Source organism: Lepidochelys kempii, chromosome 20, assembly GCF_965140285.1.
Source record: "Lepidochelys kempii isolate rLepKem1 chromosome 20, rLepKem1.hap1, whole genome shotgun sequence".
In the NCBI taxonomy this organism is placed as follows: Eukaryota; Metazoa; Chordata; order Testudines; family Cheloniidae; genus Lepidochelys; species Lepidochelys kempii.
In genome coordinates this window covers 20490372-20509692 of record NC_136399.1, presented here as the reverse complement: position 1 = coordinate 20509692, position 19321 = coordinate 20490372, and the positions used below count along the sequence as shown (strand labels likewise).

Below are 19321 nucleotides of genomic sequence, written 5' to 3'. Positions count from 1 at the left end.
TTTGTTTCTACTGTAAATAGCTCTCAAGACACATCAGGGATGACCTTAGTAGTGTGTGTTGTCTATAGGTATGGTGTGTATGTATACAAATAGACAAATATATGTTTGTATACAGACACACACACATATAATTGTATATATGCAAGTGTTTGTATATGTGTGTGTGTGTGTATCTGTCTGCCTGTATGCATGCGTGTGTGCACATACATATATATGGACAGACACACATAGATAGATAGATAGATAGATAGATAGATAGATAGATAGATAGATAGATAGATAGATAGATAGATAGATAGATGGGGTGGATGGGGATAGATAGAGAGATAGAGAGAGATAGAGATAGAGAGAGATAGGGTGGATGGGAATAGATAGATAGATAGATAGATAGATAGATAGATAGATAGATAGATAGATAGATAGATAGATAGGGTGGATGGGGATAGATAGAGAGATAGATAGATAGATAGATAGATAGATAGATAGATAGATAGATAGATAGGGTGGATGGGGATAGATAGATAGATAGATAGATAGATAGATAGATAGATAGATAGATAGATAGATAGATAGATAGGGTGGATGGGGATAGATAGAGAGATAGAGAGAGATAGAGATAGAGAGAGATAGGGTGGATGGGAATAGATAGATAGATAGATAGATAGATAGATAGATAGATAGATAGATAGATAGATAGATAGATAGATAGATAGATAGATAGGGTGGATGGGGATAGATAGAGAGATAGAGAGAGATAGAGATAGAGAGAGATAGGGTGGATGGGAATAGATAGATAGATAGATAGATAGATAGATAGATAGATAGATAGATAGATAGATAGATAGATAGATAGATAGAACAGACCTCAAGAATACTAAATTAGGCCAATCACATTAAATAACAATAATAATTACAATAACAATAATCAGGGGGTTAGAAAACAGTGGTTCTAAATACATTTTTAAAGTATAGAGATTTCCTGTATAAGTTTTTAACTACCAAAGAAAATGTAATTTTATACTCAGATCTTGTAGCATCCTAAAGACAAAGTAACTTTCACAACGAGCACTTTAAAAAGTCTACCCTAAACTTCCACCTTAAACCTTGCCGGTGAAATCCTGGCCCCACTGAAATCAATAGCAACTTTGCCATTGGTTTCAGTGGAGTCAGAATTTCACCCTGAACCTCTATTCGAATATGGGCCTCATTCTGCTCCCACTTAAATTAATGGTAGTTTTACTATTGATTTCAATGGGAATAGGATAGGGCCTATAGCCACTAAAAGGTACGGCGCCTACATATCACTGTACAGACACCAACTCATGCAACACATCCATTTAAACCAATGGGAGTTGTGCCTGAGCGTTCTTAAGTTGCTTCTCAACCTTTTAAAAGACTGTTTAGCGGTATCAAGTGGGTTGTTTTGGGAAGGGTATTTTCTCTGAACTATACATATACACTTGGGGGAGTCTTTGAAAACTAGATTCCTGGCAGAAGAGGCCATCTGTCAGCTGGGGGAAATGAATATAGAGCCTAAAAGGAGTTCACTTGGTTTAGAAGAAGAAAACGCTGCCATATTATTTGTATGCTGGAAGTAACAGCAGTCCTGCACTTTATTCAGAGATGGTTCTGTCTAGCACTCTACAATCAGAAGACCCCACCACTGAAAAGCACACATAACTCAAAGCTTTTTTGGGTCGAGGTATTTAAGTGTACAGTAAGAAATGGATCCCTCATTCTGCCCCTGTTATCTCCAGAGAGATTTTTAAGCTAACTAGAAGCAGGATTGAATACAACTCTAAGAAGGAAAATCAGCACAAAGGGGTTAATCTCAGCTGGCACGCCAAAGTTTTGTATTATTTAGTGTTTATTTAATATGACAAAATATAAGTTCCATGGTCTTTCACATATGAAACTGCAACCAATAAATATACGGCGTACATTATTGAAAACAAGTTATTAAAATGGACTACATTTAAACAAAGATGTACAAATTTTTGCTTTTTTATATATTTTTAGCATTTAGCAAATCTACATTAATTACTCAACAAATAAATACACAATAATATTAGGTCCAGATAATTCATTTTCCCCACATGCTTTACTCTTCTGCACAAGGTATTTCGGATGATTGCTCAGGCCGATTATTTCATAGTCCATTCCTTTCTTTTCATATGCAAATAATAAAAAAATAATGAATTCTAAGTCCGAACAAAACAAACCAACAAAAGAAACCAACTCGTCTCAGAGGTTTTTTTTTGCCATGTTTGAGGACAAGTGCATCTATGAAATAAGCTGTGGATGTATCCAATCCACGTACAAGGTAAACATTTTTCTTTTAGGCTTCAGAAAGTAACAGTGGAGATGTCAGGTCTTTTACGTACAACCCGAGGATACAGAGGTTAATTTACATACAGTAAAATATATCCGCATTTTCCCTTCTGCTATTAACATTAAGCAGACAGTTCAGGAAGATTCTGTGACTTTAGACAACTTACTTTGCGTTTTTTTCTCCCGTAGGCAGCTTATTATTGTTGTTGCTATTGCTATTATTCTAGCACTGATAAAATATAACCCATTAGCTCTGCGGATTGTTTTTGAGCAACATGATTATGATAGTCCCTCCCGCCCCCCAGAACGTACAGGTTAGAACATTGAGTAACAATCTAAAGAGCTATACACTAAGTTCTGCATGAAGCGAAGAGCAGGTTTTTGCATACTAATAAGATAACTCCTTTGTCTGATGGATTTGTGAGGGTATGTAACACAGTCCATTCAGCAACACGACCCCCTCCCCACCCTAAAAAGAAAAGTTTTTTTGAAGGTAGATTACAACCAAACTCGTGTAAATATTTATTGACTCTCTCTTTAGAGAGTCATCCTTCTACTTAGAGAGAATCTTTGCTTTTCAATTTGGAATCTTTCTTCCACTTCATTCTCCGGTTCTGAAACCAGATTTTGATTTGCCTTTCGTTTAAGCACAGGTTGTTGGCAATTTCAATGCGCCTCCGGCGTGTGAGGTATCTGTTGAAATGAAATTCTTTTTCTAGTTCCAGAGTTTGGTAGCGAGTATAGCTAGTTCTGGAACGTTTGCCATCTGTTTCTGCAAAAATAAAAGACACCACATGAAAAGCCAAAACAATTATGTTTCAAAAATAAATAGTAACACAACAGAATATAAATAAGTCCCCTCGGTTATACCCAGGACAATTGTATCTGCCTAGGACTTCAAGGTTTGGCCAGGGTCAACATGTAGCTTCTCTTTTTATAAACACCTTCAGATTAAAGTTTGTAAAGATCAAACGTATGCAGACTGAGCAGAAGAGAACCTGTTCCCTGTTAAACATTAAGAAAGTGTGCAAAAGAGGGGAATATATTTTCATGGGCTGGATTTCTATCCTGGAGAGGGTGCAAGGAAGAAAAACAAGTCTATGTAGACAGGATGACTTTTTTATATGTTTTTTGGGGGGTTAATATTTTTAAAGAGAAGCCTAAAAGAACATGTGTATTTTTAAAACCCCCTCCAAAAAATTGGAATATTGCCTTTTATACACGTTTTGTTTCTATGATCCAATTATGCTGTCATAAATTTGGGCGTATATAGCCTCTAAGCCTTTTAGTGGACAGTTTTACGAGCAATTGATGCCTTAGTCGTAAAATTTACGACCTTAGTTTTTTTTTTATTATTTGCCCCGTATGGCCTATAAAACCAGGCAAATCCTGTGAAACAAAATCAAGAAGTGAAAGTTTACCATGGCTCATGTGTAGTTTGGTCATCCACGGATATATTTGTGGTGGTTGCTGCTGCTGCAGTTGTTGCCCTCCTTGTTGTGTAGTTTGCACGGGCTCCGCTTTGATCTCGCCAGTGCCCTTAGATCTATCCTCCAACGCCGTGTTACCAGCCTTCTGACTGTAAATTCCTGGGTTTAGAGTAGTCTGGTCGTCTCTGGCTAGAGAGTGCCCTGAAGAACCCATGACTGTACAGGAAGGTCGGTCGGGGTTAGTTCTAGGGCTTGAAGACATGTCCAAACCGTTCAGAGAGTTGGAAGAACCAGAGGATGGGAATGTGATGCTTAGATCCAGCCCACTGTAGCAATACCTGGATGACTGAACCTCAGACAGAGATCCATAATTCCCATAACTTTGCATGGTATAGGCAGGAGCATTTTGACTTTGCTTATAGAACGAATTGGCTACGTAAGAACTCATGTCGGATTTTTTGCACCCTTTTGATTAGGCTTGATTTGTGGCCCTTTGAAGTTCAGGGGGTTTTTTGTTCTCTAAAGTGCAGAATTTATAGGTGGAGATTCTTCTTTCTTTATTCTATGTGCGCTGCCCAAATAAGGCATGTTTAAATAGAATCACGTGACTGTGTTGGCCAGTCATAAATTTGGCTTGATGACCCCAGGAGGTTATTGATGGAAGCCTGTGAAACGTATCTGATATGTTGGCAAAGCAAACTAAAGGCCCCAAGTAAAAACCAAGACTACGAGACTATAGCGTCACCTGGTGCTAGGCCTGTGGTACAACGCTTCATAAAATACGGCTTCCCATGCCCCCCCTCAGTGTATACATTGGGCTTGGGTGTAGAGTGGCCAACAGATAAAAGTCTTTAGCCTTTTAAGAAATGGAAGATTTGGCTAATTTTGTGTTGACAGAGCTTCAGAAGCGGGCATGGACGTATTTGTGTGGGAGAAAGCCAGTGATGCAAAATATTTTTAGATACATGCCATAATACCTTCTCGCTTTATTTTCTTTGTGCGCATATATTATGTGGCTATAATAGCAACGTATGGTTTATATGCACCTTTAGAGAAACACACTTACCTAGCTGTGTTTGGGTGGGAAGGGGGCGTTCATATGTGTGTCTATGCGTATCTGTATTACTATAGATATGTTTGTGTATTTGCTGTAGACTGAAACGCTTTAGTATTTCTAAATCACAAAATGCGTTAGTGTGAACTGTTAGTCGCTATATTTTATTTTGTTAGAATAATATATCAGTTCGTGCATACATATACACACACACACATATATATACTATATAATATATGTAATGTATTGTCTGTAATATATGTTACAGACAATACATTACATATATAATATATACAGTATATATACATTGTCTATATTGCATATACGTATACATTGTACATATGAATGCACATATGATTTATCATCTAAATCTCCTGTAATATGCAGCTATACACAGCAGATTTGAATATATATCTATTCACATCTGCTGTTTATAGCTGTATATATATATATATATATATATATCTACACTCTAGCTCTGTGTATCACTCTGTGTGCGTTATGTTATGTGTTAATATCAGTCTATGTATTCAGTGGCAGGGAATCCCATAAAGTTACCTCCCCATAAATATTTCATGGCTTAGGTGAATGAAATAAACACATACAATGCCTTCTCTTCGGTATATGTGAAAAAAAGCTCTTAAGTATTAAGCATGGGCTGCTTCTGTCATGTATCTACAGTAATGACCGAAAGTTTACAATTTCTATTACCTTTACCACTGCAGTTTACTGCTTGAAGAAGTAGGGAGACCTGTGCTTGATGCTTACTGAGAAATCAAATCTCCTTTCAAGGGTATTTAGTTAAATGATTGCATTAAAATATGATTCCTTCTGCTAGACTGCCTTAAGACAAGAATACGTGCGTGTTGCAATATACACACAATAACAACCTTAAAATCTATTTCAAGGTTTGTTGCTTTAAATGTTATGACAGTTCATATATATATTCATATATATATATATATACAGACATATATTTATATAACTACATAATTTCTAGTTCATAACTATATCATTTCTATTTTTTCTATTAAAATTCAGACCAGGGAAACAAGTTTGTTTATTTCTTTTTAACCTTCCAGTTTCCTTTACTGTGTAGCAAGACTATTGTTTTGTAAATGCATATTTTGCTCTCCTTTCTTATGCCGTTTTAAGTAACGTACACAAGCGGGGGTGGAAAATAAGCAAATTATGGGATTATAAAACCTCCCTGCTCTTTTTATTTCATCCGAATCCTGGTTGTTTAAGACAAACTCTAAGAGTATGGTGGGTCTTCCAGGAAAGATATGCCCCTAACGTACCACAATACGTGTTAGATACAGAATGTTCCTACCACTGGTAAATGCCTTTGTACTGAATATACCACAGATGATATAAAATGTAAATTGTGTTCAAGCCTTCGTAACATATTATATAAGTCTGCAATATACCGTAGTGTAATATTAGCATTGTTTACTTCATAGTATGATATTGTCAATTACCCTCTGCTGAGTGCCAGCTTTTCTATAGAAACGGTCTAAGTAAGTCTGGAAAAGTGTGTGACTGCTTAAAGCTGGGTGTTCATCAGCAATTTCAAATTCATGTATTTATTTATTTATTTATTTATTTATTTATTTATTGAATAACAACAACAAACATTCTGTGACCTGTGAATTGCCTGCTGAGGATTGCAATAAAAATACTATTTGAACTTTGGAAATCCATTTTTTTAATCAGGAAGCGAGAGGTATGGCACAGATTTGTGATGCCCTTTAACAATATAGTAACAAGACTAAATAAAGGAGACAAAGCAAAATGTATACTTCCCCTTTTGGAATACTTTTGAATGAGAGAAGTATGGAGGAGGTGGGTGTGTGTGGAGGGGAAGGATACAGGAATTTGATTTTTTAGGAAAAACACACAGAGAATAAGTGAACTTTCCAACACCCTGTTATCAACATGAGGGGCTCCAATTGAATCTCAGAGGCCAGTCTGTAAACTTTAAAAATAATATTCAGTTTTATTAAATACTCAACAATAGTCCTCTGGACATGATCTTTATACATGAGAGGGTGTAACACAAGGTTTGTTTTTTTTCTACTGCTATAGACCTCCATTCACTTTATACTGTTGAACATTACAGTGCTAAACATAAATATAAATACAGATACCACAAATACAGCTAAAAATATTCACACATAAACTGTCACAGTTTGCAATGATGAGCCCAGGTATTGTTTAAATACAATTAGGTTACTCTTGAAAATGCTATATTTACGTGGAAAGAGATTTCAGGGAATTATTTTCAATATGGTGGGAAACTCGTTTTCTGGATGATGATGATGATAATAATAATAATAATAATAATAATAATAAAACAACTGCATAGAGTCCATCTTACAAGGATCATCCCAACACAACTAGGCAACACTACAGGGTGTTCTGCCTCCTGCAAGCCAATTTCTTTTTAGGAAGAAACCTGTGTTCAAAGTTAGATAAATAGGCAAGATGGGGGTAGGTGAAGGTTTATACTCAAAACCTAAAAGGGATTGTGGAGCAAGTTCTGAACTGAATATTGGGGAATGGGGGGTGAGAGTGGGGGAAGGTCTGTCTTTCATGTCCACGTTTGGCTCTTATTTTTTTTTTAATGTAGCCAAACATATAACTTGTGCCAGTGATAAATATAGCGTGTAGGTGGGGAGGGGTGGGGGTGGGGAGTGGGGGGGGGCATGAGGGGCTGAGCCGTCAATTTTCACTCCTTTTGCTTTTCCTCCTCTGTCTCTTCTCGCTTCTCTTCCTTTGCACCCAAGCTATCTGCAGCTGCCCCGGCGCCTGCGCCTCCTCCCCCAGACAGAGTGGAACTCAAGTTACTTTCTTTTTTCCATTTCATCCTCCTGTTCTGGAACCAGATTTTGATCTGACGCTCCGTTAGGCAAAGTGCATTGGCGATCTCAATCCTCCTCCGCCTTGTCAAGTAGCGATTGAAGTGGAATTCCTTTTCCAGTTCCAGGGTCTGGTAGCGGGAATAGATCTGGCGACCCCTTCTACGATCCGCTCCATAGCCGACACCTAGAGATTCAGAAACAAAGCAAACTAAAACTAATTAGTAATACATATATACCTTAGTGAAGACATATCTATTTTGATCACTGAAACCACAAAATCGATTCCCCTTCTAGCCCCCTCCCTTCCATCCTACATCCCTATTGTCAACCCCCCCCCTCCCCAGTTCTTAGCTCCTGTTTACCCAGATTCAAGTTAACACACTCAGCCCCTGCAGCACAAATGGTTTCTAATCTAGGCATGCTACTCCTTGCAAAGCTTTGGAGAGTCTTGCTTTAATTATTCCCCCACCCCCCACCCCCAAAACTAAAGAGAGAGACAGAGAGGGAGAAAAGAAAACTAGGGGTTTTCCCTAAAGTGTTGCCTTAATTACTAGAAATGGACTCTTCCTCTTTTGTGTTATCAACATAATTTCATAAATTCCTATGTAGAAATCTGTCACAGAGTGGGATCCTTTTTACATATCCTTCCGTCTCAATAAAAAAAAAAAAAGTACTTACTCACCTATCATTAAAACTTACTTTACCCAAGTAATATTTTGTACTTAACTCAAAAGAAGAGCTCACTGCACTTTATTATAGATATTTTACACTCTCGAAGTCTTTTAATTAGAAAGAGCATAACAAGCCATATTTGCTTGCAACAACTTAACAAATAAAAGGCCTGTAGCGGCAACTGTGAAGGAGCTATATTATTGTTTTTATGGGGCCATAAAAAGTAGCTGAGCCTGTTCTGCTAGGGAGATAGTCGTAAAGATGGTTCAGTTTATTTAATTTATATCTCCAAGCTGTAAAACTTACCACTGTGGGAGTTCATGCGCTGCATCCATGGATATATTTGAATGCTAGTTTTTTGTTCTTGCGAAGTGTTCCTGTTTTGGTCACTGGTAAAATCCTGTGCAATTGAAGTCTGTGTATTGTGTCCCATAGAATTTTGCCTGCAGCTAGAAAGCATGTCTTTTTCTTGGTAAAAAGCATTAGATCCATAGTCATATGGTCCTCGGCTGGAACTAAACACAACATTATCTTGCGGTGAATAAAAAGGAGAAGAGTAAATCCGGTTTTGAGCAACGGCTGCTCCATAGGTAGAAAAATGCCTGACGGGGTCATAAGCCGTTGAATTGAGAGCTACATTGGGTAGCACATCTTGGCCACTGGTTAGATGGCAAGATAACGATGGGTTTGTAAAATAGGAATTCATATCTTCCTCTATACCTGGGTGTATGATTTCTTTAATATTTATTTCTGTCTCCAGTTTGTAGTCTGAACTAGATTGTTATAGGGAAGGCTCTACTCCAGGACAGACAAAATGACAAAGTCAGCTGACCTGGTTTGAGCCAATAGGAAGCTAGATGTCAAGAAAGGGAAAAATTGCTTTTGCTTGTGTTGATTCCCCAGTTGAAACTAAGTATGCATTGAAAGTAAGTCTTGAAAATTCTAAATATAAGATGGCTTAGAAGAAGGAAAGCAAATATTAAGTGCGTGGGGGGAGATTTTGAAGGAGGGGGGGCTCTTAGGGAAAAACACATCTGAATTAAATTTGAAATTTCACAACCAAATCTAACTTTCTCTCTCTCGCTCGCTCTCTCTTTTATTATTTTTTTTCAACACTGAGCTTTTGAAGCACAGAATTTTTTATGGTTTCCTGATATCTGATAACAAAATAGCCCAGAATTCAAAGTAATACATCTCACGTGCCCACAGAAGATTAATTCATAAATTATCCATCTTTCTTCGTTTTCTCATGGAGCATTGGTCAATATTATGGAGTCAAGTGGTTGTGTTCTTTATGAGAAAATATTACATAAAGCGAGCAAAAAGAAAAAAGACATGGCGACTGCTCAACTGATAATGTGGCTTTTAGAACATTCCTGAACTATGGATTTGGAAGGAAGTTGCAATAAAAAGAGACAACATTCCGAATTCACGTTAGTCTGGAAGTTAGATGTTCTCTTTTAGTACAGTTTGACATTCCTGTCCTGAATATTTCCTTTTGTAATTTTCATTGGTTGGTACTGTTAGAATATATTTACATTTTCAACAGCAACCGCAACAAAACTCACACTTTTCCTATTTGCAATTTAAGTACATTTTGAGGTCTTGGTTGAGGACAGCACCTCGTGTTTACGTTTACAGAAATTTATGGTTTCAGATATTTACAACAGATTTAGGAAACTTCCTTTGCAAATATTTGGTTAGATTAAAGAGGATTATATTATCTCTTGTCTTGGTGAATTGCACCTAGAACTAATTGAAATGAAGGCAGCTAATCTAATTTTAATTTCAATCCAGTCCCATAAATTGCTCCTTAAATGTAAAACATACCTGCTGATCTGTAAATATTGCAAGGTATATTCATCATTCTCGTGGCTTGCTATTTAAAAATTCAATTATGCCAAGAAACCCTTGGCCTTTTTCTTCAAATTTAGGATTTGTGTAGAGTGGTCTGGTGAGATGCAGGCTTTCAAAGTTGCAGGGTAAAAATTCGAACATCTGAAGGTGTTTTCTTGCTATTACTCAGTACACTTAATTCCTTTTTAGCGATGTCTCCCCTAAAACATTTTAGTTGACAAAGAAGAGGGGGAAAGCTATATTTCCCCCCTAGCTATAACAGGAACCCGGATGCCAAAGAATTTTATGATCTTTTTCCTCTGTGTAACAAAGCAAAGTAATCAATGGTGGCAATAAAGCCATAAACGAGACTACAACTGAAAAAAAAAAAAAAAGCTCGTGTATTCATCTTCTATAACATTAAGGCTTCCCTTGAGTGTCACTAGGAAAATAAAATAAAGTTTCTGACCAAAATGAAGATAGCTGGAAGTACACACCATGTTATTTAGCACATGTGCCTTGTTGCTGACCATACTTTGGCTCCCACTCTACAGTGTTCAACTTGTGACCAGCCTAGTAGAGATATACGAATTATGCCCAATGTGACGATTTACTGGTATTTTCCAAAAAACGAAGTTTAGTTTGGTTTCTTGTCTCCCCACTCTTCTCCCTCTTCCCCAGCCATTATACGTGGGGATTTATGGAAACAAAACAAAACGGAACAAAAAAACTACATATGCTATCCCCCTGGTGTTGACATATTGCACACCCAGCCACATACACATGCAGATGCATGTGTCTACAGATACATATATGTTATATAGATTATAACTGTAAATATATGTATGTACTTATATGTCGTATAGGAACAATCTCATTTGAAACCATGGTTACTTTGCAAACCAACGATTGCACTGCTTCCAGATATGAAACTGGGGCAATGTACAATAAACTGAATGCATGCATGCATGCATGCATGAATGGAGGTCGTTTGCTTCCTCTTGGTATGTTGCCTTACCTTATGTGTTACTTATGGTCCAAATGTACTTGGAGAGTAAATTGAAAGTAGCAGGAATCCTTGGAAGATATACAGATATAATTCTATGTGGGTGTGATTCATGTGGTTTCTTTCACCTATAAAGATGCATTTATAATAATCCCAGTCTTGTTAAAGTTTTGGGAAAGTCTTGGCTTGGAGGAATTAATTTTTGTATAGGTGCTCCCGGGCTCTTGTATTAAAGACCTGTCTGATAACCGTGAGACTAGGAGTGGAGAAAGTTAAGTGTTTTATTACTTCTCTAAACAGAGGGCAAGACTTAAAAGTCTGGTCGATTTATAGTGAACAGTAAACAGCTGCCGTAAAGAAACTTAAAATAGAATGCTTTCCCTCCTGAAAAACCAGGGTTCTTGGGAGAAAAACTCCTGCAAATATAAATGAGGCATCATTAGATTATGTTCTACTGATTGCACTCCTCAGTCTAGCGTTTTTAATGCACTAGATTTTTATTCAATTTATATTTTAACCAGTATTGGGATTTCTCGAAAGTATTTCATCAAGGTATGTCACTTACAAAAGGTATTTATTATTTTCCCGCATGAAAACATGTACAGGGAAATATCTAGGGCTATTTCTGGTTAAATTGGTCTGCAAACAATTATGTAAACTCATCAGCAGAAGCAAGAACAGATGTTTTATTAAAACTGCTACACAGCAGTGGAAATATGCACAAGTCTTCGAGTAGTTCTTTAATAGCAGTTGCTCTTTGTTCCCAGAAAATAAAAGCCCACAGAAATCTGAAATAACATCCACTTCTCATAAGCCATATCTCCCCCCACGCACACACACACATTTACCCCTCTCCCCACTCTGATGTTCACGGGGGGGGGGGGGGGAGAAAAAATATGTATAGGGAGAAATTTTTTTCTCTCCCAGCCATAATTAGCGAATTGATGAACTGATTTAGAAAAAGCCTTCAAAAAATCCAATCCCAACACATGTGTTTTCTATCCCCACTAATTACTGAAAGGAAACAAACCCAAATCTCTTCCCCCCCCCCCCCCCAACACCCTACAGCCTTAATAAAATGCTACTGTCAGGTTCCTATTCTGCTTAGATCCTGAATGCAAATTTAGACGCCTGTTTGTTTGTTTTAAGAGGGAATGGGTTTGTTGTTTGGTACAGTCAGAATGACCAATTGAGGCTGATAGCACAAATGTAGTCAAAAGCAATCACACTCTGTTAGCCAGTGCATTGCCTGGACGTAGAAATCTGCTTTTTCATAAATACAGGTTGTGTCTGGGTGCTTTTAACGTGCACCAAAAGTTAATATAGGTCAGAAGTATTTACTTGATGTTCCTGTGCAGTATGAATATACATTTTAGCATTCTATAAGTGGGAGTAGAGAGAAAGTGTTTATATTTTCAACACACATATTAGAATTCCCTCTGTGTGTGTGTGTGTGTGTGTGTGTGTGTGAGAGAGAGAGAGAGAGAGAGTACAAAGAGTTTATATTTTGAATACATATTATCTCTGTGTATGCATGTATGTATCTGCATTATATATACTATATATATATTATATAAAACGAATGTGTAGAGTCAAACTAGAAATTCTTTATATACATACACACCTATATATACATGTAGAATATGAATGTAGCAGTACGCATATATACACATACACATATATAACACATAAACTATATAAAGAGAGTGGTGGTGTGTATTTATATCTGAGCTGAATATTTTGTAGTTGGTAGATGTAAACAAGTGATGTCATTCAATATCTTCCTGATTTTAGCTGATCTTACCTCATATATGTTATCTCGGTCTTTTTTTAACTTGGCATGTATTGCGCACGTGAGTTCTTGCCTTCTAATTTATTTTTTATTCCTGTTTTTATAGCACGGGCTTTCCTAGTCGAATATTGCTTTTCATGTTAATAGCTCTTATAAAAAAGAAAGAAAAAAGAAAATCTATTTGAGGATAACTTGGCACGTATGCGCCATAGGCTACTATTTCCCAACCTGAAATGCTTTGCATTGTTTTGAGTCTCTTCTTTCCTTAGTTATATTGCAGTAATTAAACCTGAGGACGAAGAGTCTGGCAGCTTCTGATTAAAATAGAAGAGGAAATCTATCCTTCTACTGCATACTTTCTATTCAGCTCTTGATGGACTGTTTAAACTTTATTTCAGTGTTGCAGACAGATAGTTTTGAAAAGGGAAGGCTATTTGGCAGGTTTATTTGCCACTTCAAGGCATCTTCTTGACAAAGACGCACCGAACAATAATTAGCAATAATAGAGCTCTCTCTTTTTTCATTTTCCACCTCTTTCCTAGGAGACTATTATTATTATCATTATTATTTATTATTTATGTTATTATTATATAAACCCCATTTCTTCAGTCCTGTATGCAAGTGTGTCTAATATCTCTAAAGACAGGTTATAAAGACTATATTTACCACAAAGTGCATTCCAAGTTTGGTATAATTAGAAGGAAGACTCCTTTCTATGCACCAGCCATTTTATTAATTGGGTTGCATGGCTGATGGAAATAAGTGTAAATGTACTGTTATTTTAAAAGAAAGAAAGAAAGAAAGAAAGAAAGAAAGAAAGAAAGAAAGAAAGAAAGAAAGAAAGAAAGAAAGAAAGAAAGAAAGAAAGAAAGAAAGAAAGATTCTGCCTGACGCCTCATCTTCACCACACACAGAAAGTTGAAAGTGAAAACATTTAGCCTTTAGTTTCAAAACTGAAAAATAATAGTTCTAAAATAACAAGGGAGCATAGTTTTCTCAGGTTTGCAACCGCCATTCTGTAATCACTGCACGCATTTCCAGAAGAAAAAAAAAGAAGACAGAATTCTGGAAACTGTCAAAACACATATCTCATAAACAGGAAACTGGGAGATGGAGGGGGTGGGGGTGGCGGGGAGAGAAGATAAATTAATCTATTGCACTATTTAATTTATTCCCTTTTTCTACCAAGGTTTGAAGTTCTTTCTAACATTGTTGAGCGTTTGCTTATGTTCATTTGAATTCTTATTGCAACTGAAATCGACGGTTATTATGCCTGAAATACAATTTCTAATATGTGGATTTATTTATTTTTGCCTTACCAGATTTATTGATGACCCAAAGCACCCCAACACAAGAAGCCAGAATCGAAACCTCTCCGCAGAAATGGAACTTCTCTTTGTCTTAAATTGCCAAGTAACAATGTTGTTGCTAAACTTAGCGTCAGCACCTTCATATGCTATGTAATGATGAGTAATGCATGGATATAATCCAATTTTCAATGTAACATTACGTCAAATGTTTGCTAATTAAATGCACTTACGAATAAAGAGAAAAGGAGGACTTGTGGCACTTTAGAAGTTAACAAATTCATTCTCAGTGCTGGGGAAACCCCAAAATGTTGATATGTGTAAAATAATTGAGGGTTACATTGTGTAATTGCCAAAAAAAAAAAAAAACACCCTTATAATCTCTTTTACAAAAGTACGGACATTAGTTTCATATTCCATTTGATCAAGGAACATTTATTTCTCAGCCACTATCTAGTTTGACGAATGAGTGCATCAGACTGCATCGCATGTATGTCATGCCTTACATGTTAAAACCAGGTACCACTGCAAACTCCTAACACCCTGTGCATTTCAGAGAACTATGGTTTAGCTTGGTTATTCTGTCTGGCTGCGTGAAAATATTCCCTACTATCATGTTTTGGGTGGGTTTTTTCTTTTTTTCTTTTTCTTACATTCAAGATAGCTGCATTTATGACGTCACTGAGTTGACGCGGGCAATGGTTAGTAGCTAAAATTATTAAGAGTATCTATATCTATAGATAGAGAAATATAGATACACAACTATTTGTGCTCAGTGTAAGGATTAAAAATAAAAGGAATACAATTTTATTGCGTTCTGGAAGGATAACTCAACAATGAAAAATTGTTGTCATTAACTATAGGCAGCTTTATATTTTATTGTTCGCAGATTCTAAAGCAGAAATTTAATCTTAGGTCGCAAGTAAAAAATAATAATTCAGGAAACAATATTAGTTGCCTTAATGATGCTTTTTCAGAGGCGATCACTTAGACAGAATTAAACTATATATTTGGAGACAACCTCTGTGCACTTTGTTGAATTTATACATTTACATTGTCTTTAATCGAGCTACAATTTAATATTCCAGGATTTGCTTAAATACACTCATATTTTCAAGAGGGGAAATATCGTTCCCAAGTTGACATGCCTTATCTATTTTTATGAGTTCACGTACATTGGAATGATTTAAAACACGGGAATACGGAACGAAAGGGGCTTTAAAAAAAGAAAGAAAAAAAAGAAAACTTATAGTGAATGGGTATAAAGTGCATCGGAGGAATTTCAAATAGGTTTTAGAGGCCAAACTTTTTGAAGTACTGTTCAGCTAATACCTTAATAGGGGGCCGTTTATGGACGTTCCAGGGGAGGTGGGGAGAGAGACATTGCTGACTCTTTTAAGGTACTAAAACTTCCTTGCAAATCCGGCCTTTATTGTAGTCCAGCATTTTGCAAGTACTCAAGTAAGGGTATTTTGCCCACTCCTCCCCACCTCCCCACCCCCACAAAAAGGCACCAAATTGCAAAATTTCTGGTTTGCAAGTTTCTGTCACTTGGTGGCAGTATACAAAACAAGTAAACAAAATGTGCAGATATTTAAACACTCGCTCAGAATGAAAGGAGGAAAGAAATTCTGTACCTGTGGAAACGATAGTAATTGTACAACATAGATCTAGGAAACACATATTATTTCGACGCTAGAAATATACATGGGGTTTGGGTTGGTTTTTGCCCCTGGGAAATCAACATTCTTAAACTGACCAAACCGAACCAGATTCTTGCTTAGACTTTTCCAGAAAGGTGTGTCCACATGCGACAAACAAAAACAAAACCAGAAACTGGAAACACTGTATGTAATCTCAGATTCATATGAATTTAAACACCAGTTTACCTTTTACTCTTTGAGATTCTTGCTTGTCAGCTATTTTCTTCTGGTTTCTGTGGATAATTGAATACCTACTGAGATGTCTAAAGTTCTGTCTCGGCTTGTACATACACTTTGACAACGATATTTCTCATATATACTTGCAATCATATTAGCTTTAATCTATTGATCTACTTTTCTATCTAGAAACTTATTGGAGCTATATCCGCATTGTATTTTATTTAACTATAAAGTGGACACATTATCTATAGAGATACATTGTTTAGCATCACTTTGTTTCCCAAAGCTCTGAACCGCTTAAATGTAGCAAGGCCTTCTGTGATCAAACCTTAATTTCATAGGATTAAACTGAAATCTGCAAGAGATTTTATTTTATTTTAATTTATTTTATTTTTAGTAGAGCTAGTAACAAAAGATCTAACTTTCCTCCGATAAGAACAGGTATTCTTTGATACCTAAGTATTATGCATTTTAAGTTTATATATAAACTTTAGTGAATGTTGGGAGACAAAATAATTAGAGAAAAATCATGATTTTTATACATTTTATACATGATATATATACATTCACTAAAGTTTTAATTTTGTCTGCTGCAAAGAGATCTTAAATGACTAGCCTCAAATATTCTTTCTCAAAAGCATTTGCTGGACAGAATTTAGAAAAAAACAAAAATATAGTGAAAAATAATATGTATTCGTGTAGTAATGACCCAGATACAAACCACATTGAAAATCGAAGTTAACATTACCGCAGGTACAATTTACACTGAACACAAATGTTAATTTATAATATATTTGTATATCACGTACTATTTCTGGATAAAGCGTGGGCTACATTGATTCATCGTCTTCCCTCCCCCCAGTTGCTACCATTTTCAAAAGTCTGTAAATTGTTTTACAAGTATTACTGTACTTGTATGTTTATAATGGTATAATAAAAATGTATTTTAGCATTGTAGCGTTGCATAACAACACACACACATATACACACCCATTTAGCATAATCTTTATATGTAGGTCATAATTTTATCTTTACATATTTTACCGATAAGATAAAATATATAAAAATAAGATTTATCATAATCCTATCCTTAGATAAAATGATGATAAAATATATACATATATAGTTTAAGAATGTGAAGTCTTCCCATTAAAATATAAGTTATGTTATCCCAAATATTTTTATTCATTATATTTAGGCTAGAGCCTAAATGCTCATATTTGATATATTTATAATACAATTAAAATATGAACATTTACGACAACATAATTTGCATTTCAATAATGTGGTAGAATCCTACACTTTTATACAAGCTATATCAGTAGAAAAGCTGTTATTTTTCTGCAAGTATATGTCAATAACACGTGGTTATTTTATTATAATCCCTCCTGCGTACTGATGCTATAGATAAAAGAAGCAATTTATTTCCTCTGTTTTAGTCTGTAAAACTCAGAGAATATAAATCATTACGTTATTCCTTCAATACGTACTAAAATGTTTCTCAGCATTGCCAGTATATGAACGATGACAATCCGTCAGCCTAAGTAGAAAATCAATACATCAAAAATTGTTTTGTATACCCAATTCCAGGCCTTTCAGAGCTGACAGTAGTTATTGTAAACAGTAAATGCAACTCCTGCAATAATAAATATATCGAAGGAAAGGGAACAGATTTTTGTTCCCATTAACCACAACTCAAGAGAAGAATGCAGATGTATTTAGTCTGGAACCCCTAAACGATACTATTTCTGTAATGACCTGGTTCCAATAAATAGTCATTGTTTGCTCAGAAAGTGTCTTTATGACTATAGGGATTGCAGACCAACGGCTGACACAATGTGTTTTCAGTGAACAAAACCGAAGAGAAAATTGTATCTCTTACTTTTAAAAAACAAAACAAAACAAAACAAAAACAACTTAATTCAGTATAATCCAATTTATTCTTCCTTTTACAAAAACGTCTCCGAAAGGTATGTCGCAGAAATTGCCTCTGGGAAACATTCTTTAAAAAAATTAAAATACCTCTTTGCGTTTACCCAAGAGCGAAAGTATTTTGGTGGCGGGGATGTTGTCGTTTAAATAGACCAAAAGAAGAAGATAATTTTCAGAATAAAATGCAGGGAATAGATAAATGAATTTTAGAAGGATAGTAGGATACAAACATGTTATTATTTTTTTTAAAAAAAATTGCAATATATACCACACATAGAAACATAGAAATCAAATTAAGAATCATTCCTGGTAACTTCCAAAACACTTATCACGTTAGATAATAAACCCCCATGTAGTCTCCTGAGAGACTGAAATACAGAAGAGGCGATTTATTTATTTGTTTGTTTATTTACTTATTTATTTATTTGTTTATTATTCAAGGGCAGAAAACGTTAAATATTTCACTAGTGGCACGGTTTACGAATCAATCGCATCAACTTTAACACAGACTCCTTTCTAGATGCCTTTTCCCACATACTGTATTAATATGGGGGGAGGGGGAACAGTAGTAATTTATAATGAGCCAGGAAGCAAGAATTGTCTTTGTCACCCCTCCCCCATCCCACCCTTAGTCACAACAATGTCTGGCTTATCTTTTACTTCATGTTGTTATTTAGGTACATTGTTTTGTACTGTAACTTTTACCAACAGGAATTTCTATTACAAATCTAGAGATGCTTTTTCCATGAGGGGCTGTCATGTCAGGAGAGAAAAGAGATATATACTTTCGAGGAAATTAAGCTAATACATTACATACATTCTCAAATTAAACCAATACACATCTCATATATTGTTCTCTCTGGAACGAGTGAACAAATGAATGGAGGGAGAGAGAGAGAGAGAGAGAGAGAGAGAGAGAGAGAGAGAGAAAGAGAGAAGGGGAAAGAGGGGGAAACATAGGTAAGGAGATTATAATTTAAATTGTATATGTTGTAACTGAACAAAAATCATTCCGAGAAATTAAAAGACAGGCGAGAAATTGAAGACCGCATAAAATGTAAAGATCAGCATAATTTTAAACAATGTTATAATAGTAACAACAACATGACAACATAAAAACCAATATAAAAATATCCCAGAAGAAAGTTATTACTGTACAAAACAGAGGGTGGAAGGAAATATTTGAAATGGTTCCTTCTGGGACCAGAGACTAG

The 19321-nt window shown here is 35.8% G+C and overlaps 2 protein-coding genes and 1 non-coding gene across 8 annotated transcripts in view; all 3 read right to left on the bottom strand.

Annotated features, from left to right (window-relative positions):
• Positions 1-19321, bottom strand: part of LOC140900697 (uncharacterized) — a 96721-nt gene that overhangs the window by 48610 nt on the left and 28790 nt on the right. The gene's annotated exons all lie outside the window — the stretch shown is intronic.
• Positions 1943-4825, bottom strand: HOXC5 (homeobox C5). The gene is made up of 2 exons (XM_073318364.1): positions 3753-4825; positions 1943-3103 (listed from the first exon to the last, which is right to left on the bottom strand). Exons 1-2 carry the CDS (start codon positions 4207-4209, stop codon positions 2889-2891), a joined length of 672 nt encoding a protein of 223 aa, XP_073174465.1. The 5' UTR covers positions 4210-4825; the 3' UTR covers positions 1943-2888.
• Positions 6556-12229, bottom strand: HOXC6 (homeobox C6). 2 transcript variants are annotated; one of them, XM_073318358.1, is made up of 2 exons: positions 8658-12229; positions 6556-7887 (listed from the first exon to the last, which is right to left on the bottom strand). In XM_073318358.1, exons 1-2 carry the CDS (start codon positions 9055-9057, stop codon positions 7547-7549), a joined length of 741 nt encoding a protein of 246 aa, XP_073174459.1. In that variant the 5' UTR covers positions 9058-12229; the 3' UTR covers positions 6556-7546. The 2 variants fall into 2 exon arrangements, with proteins under 2 accessions (XP_073174459.1, XP_073174460.1); XM_073318359.1 differs by having other exon boundaries at positions 6556-7863.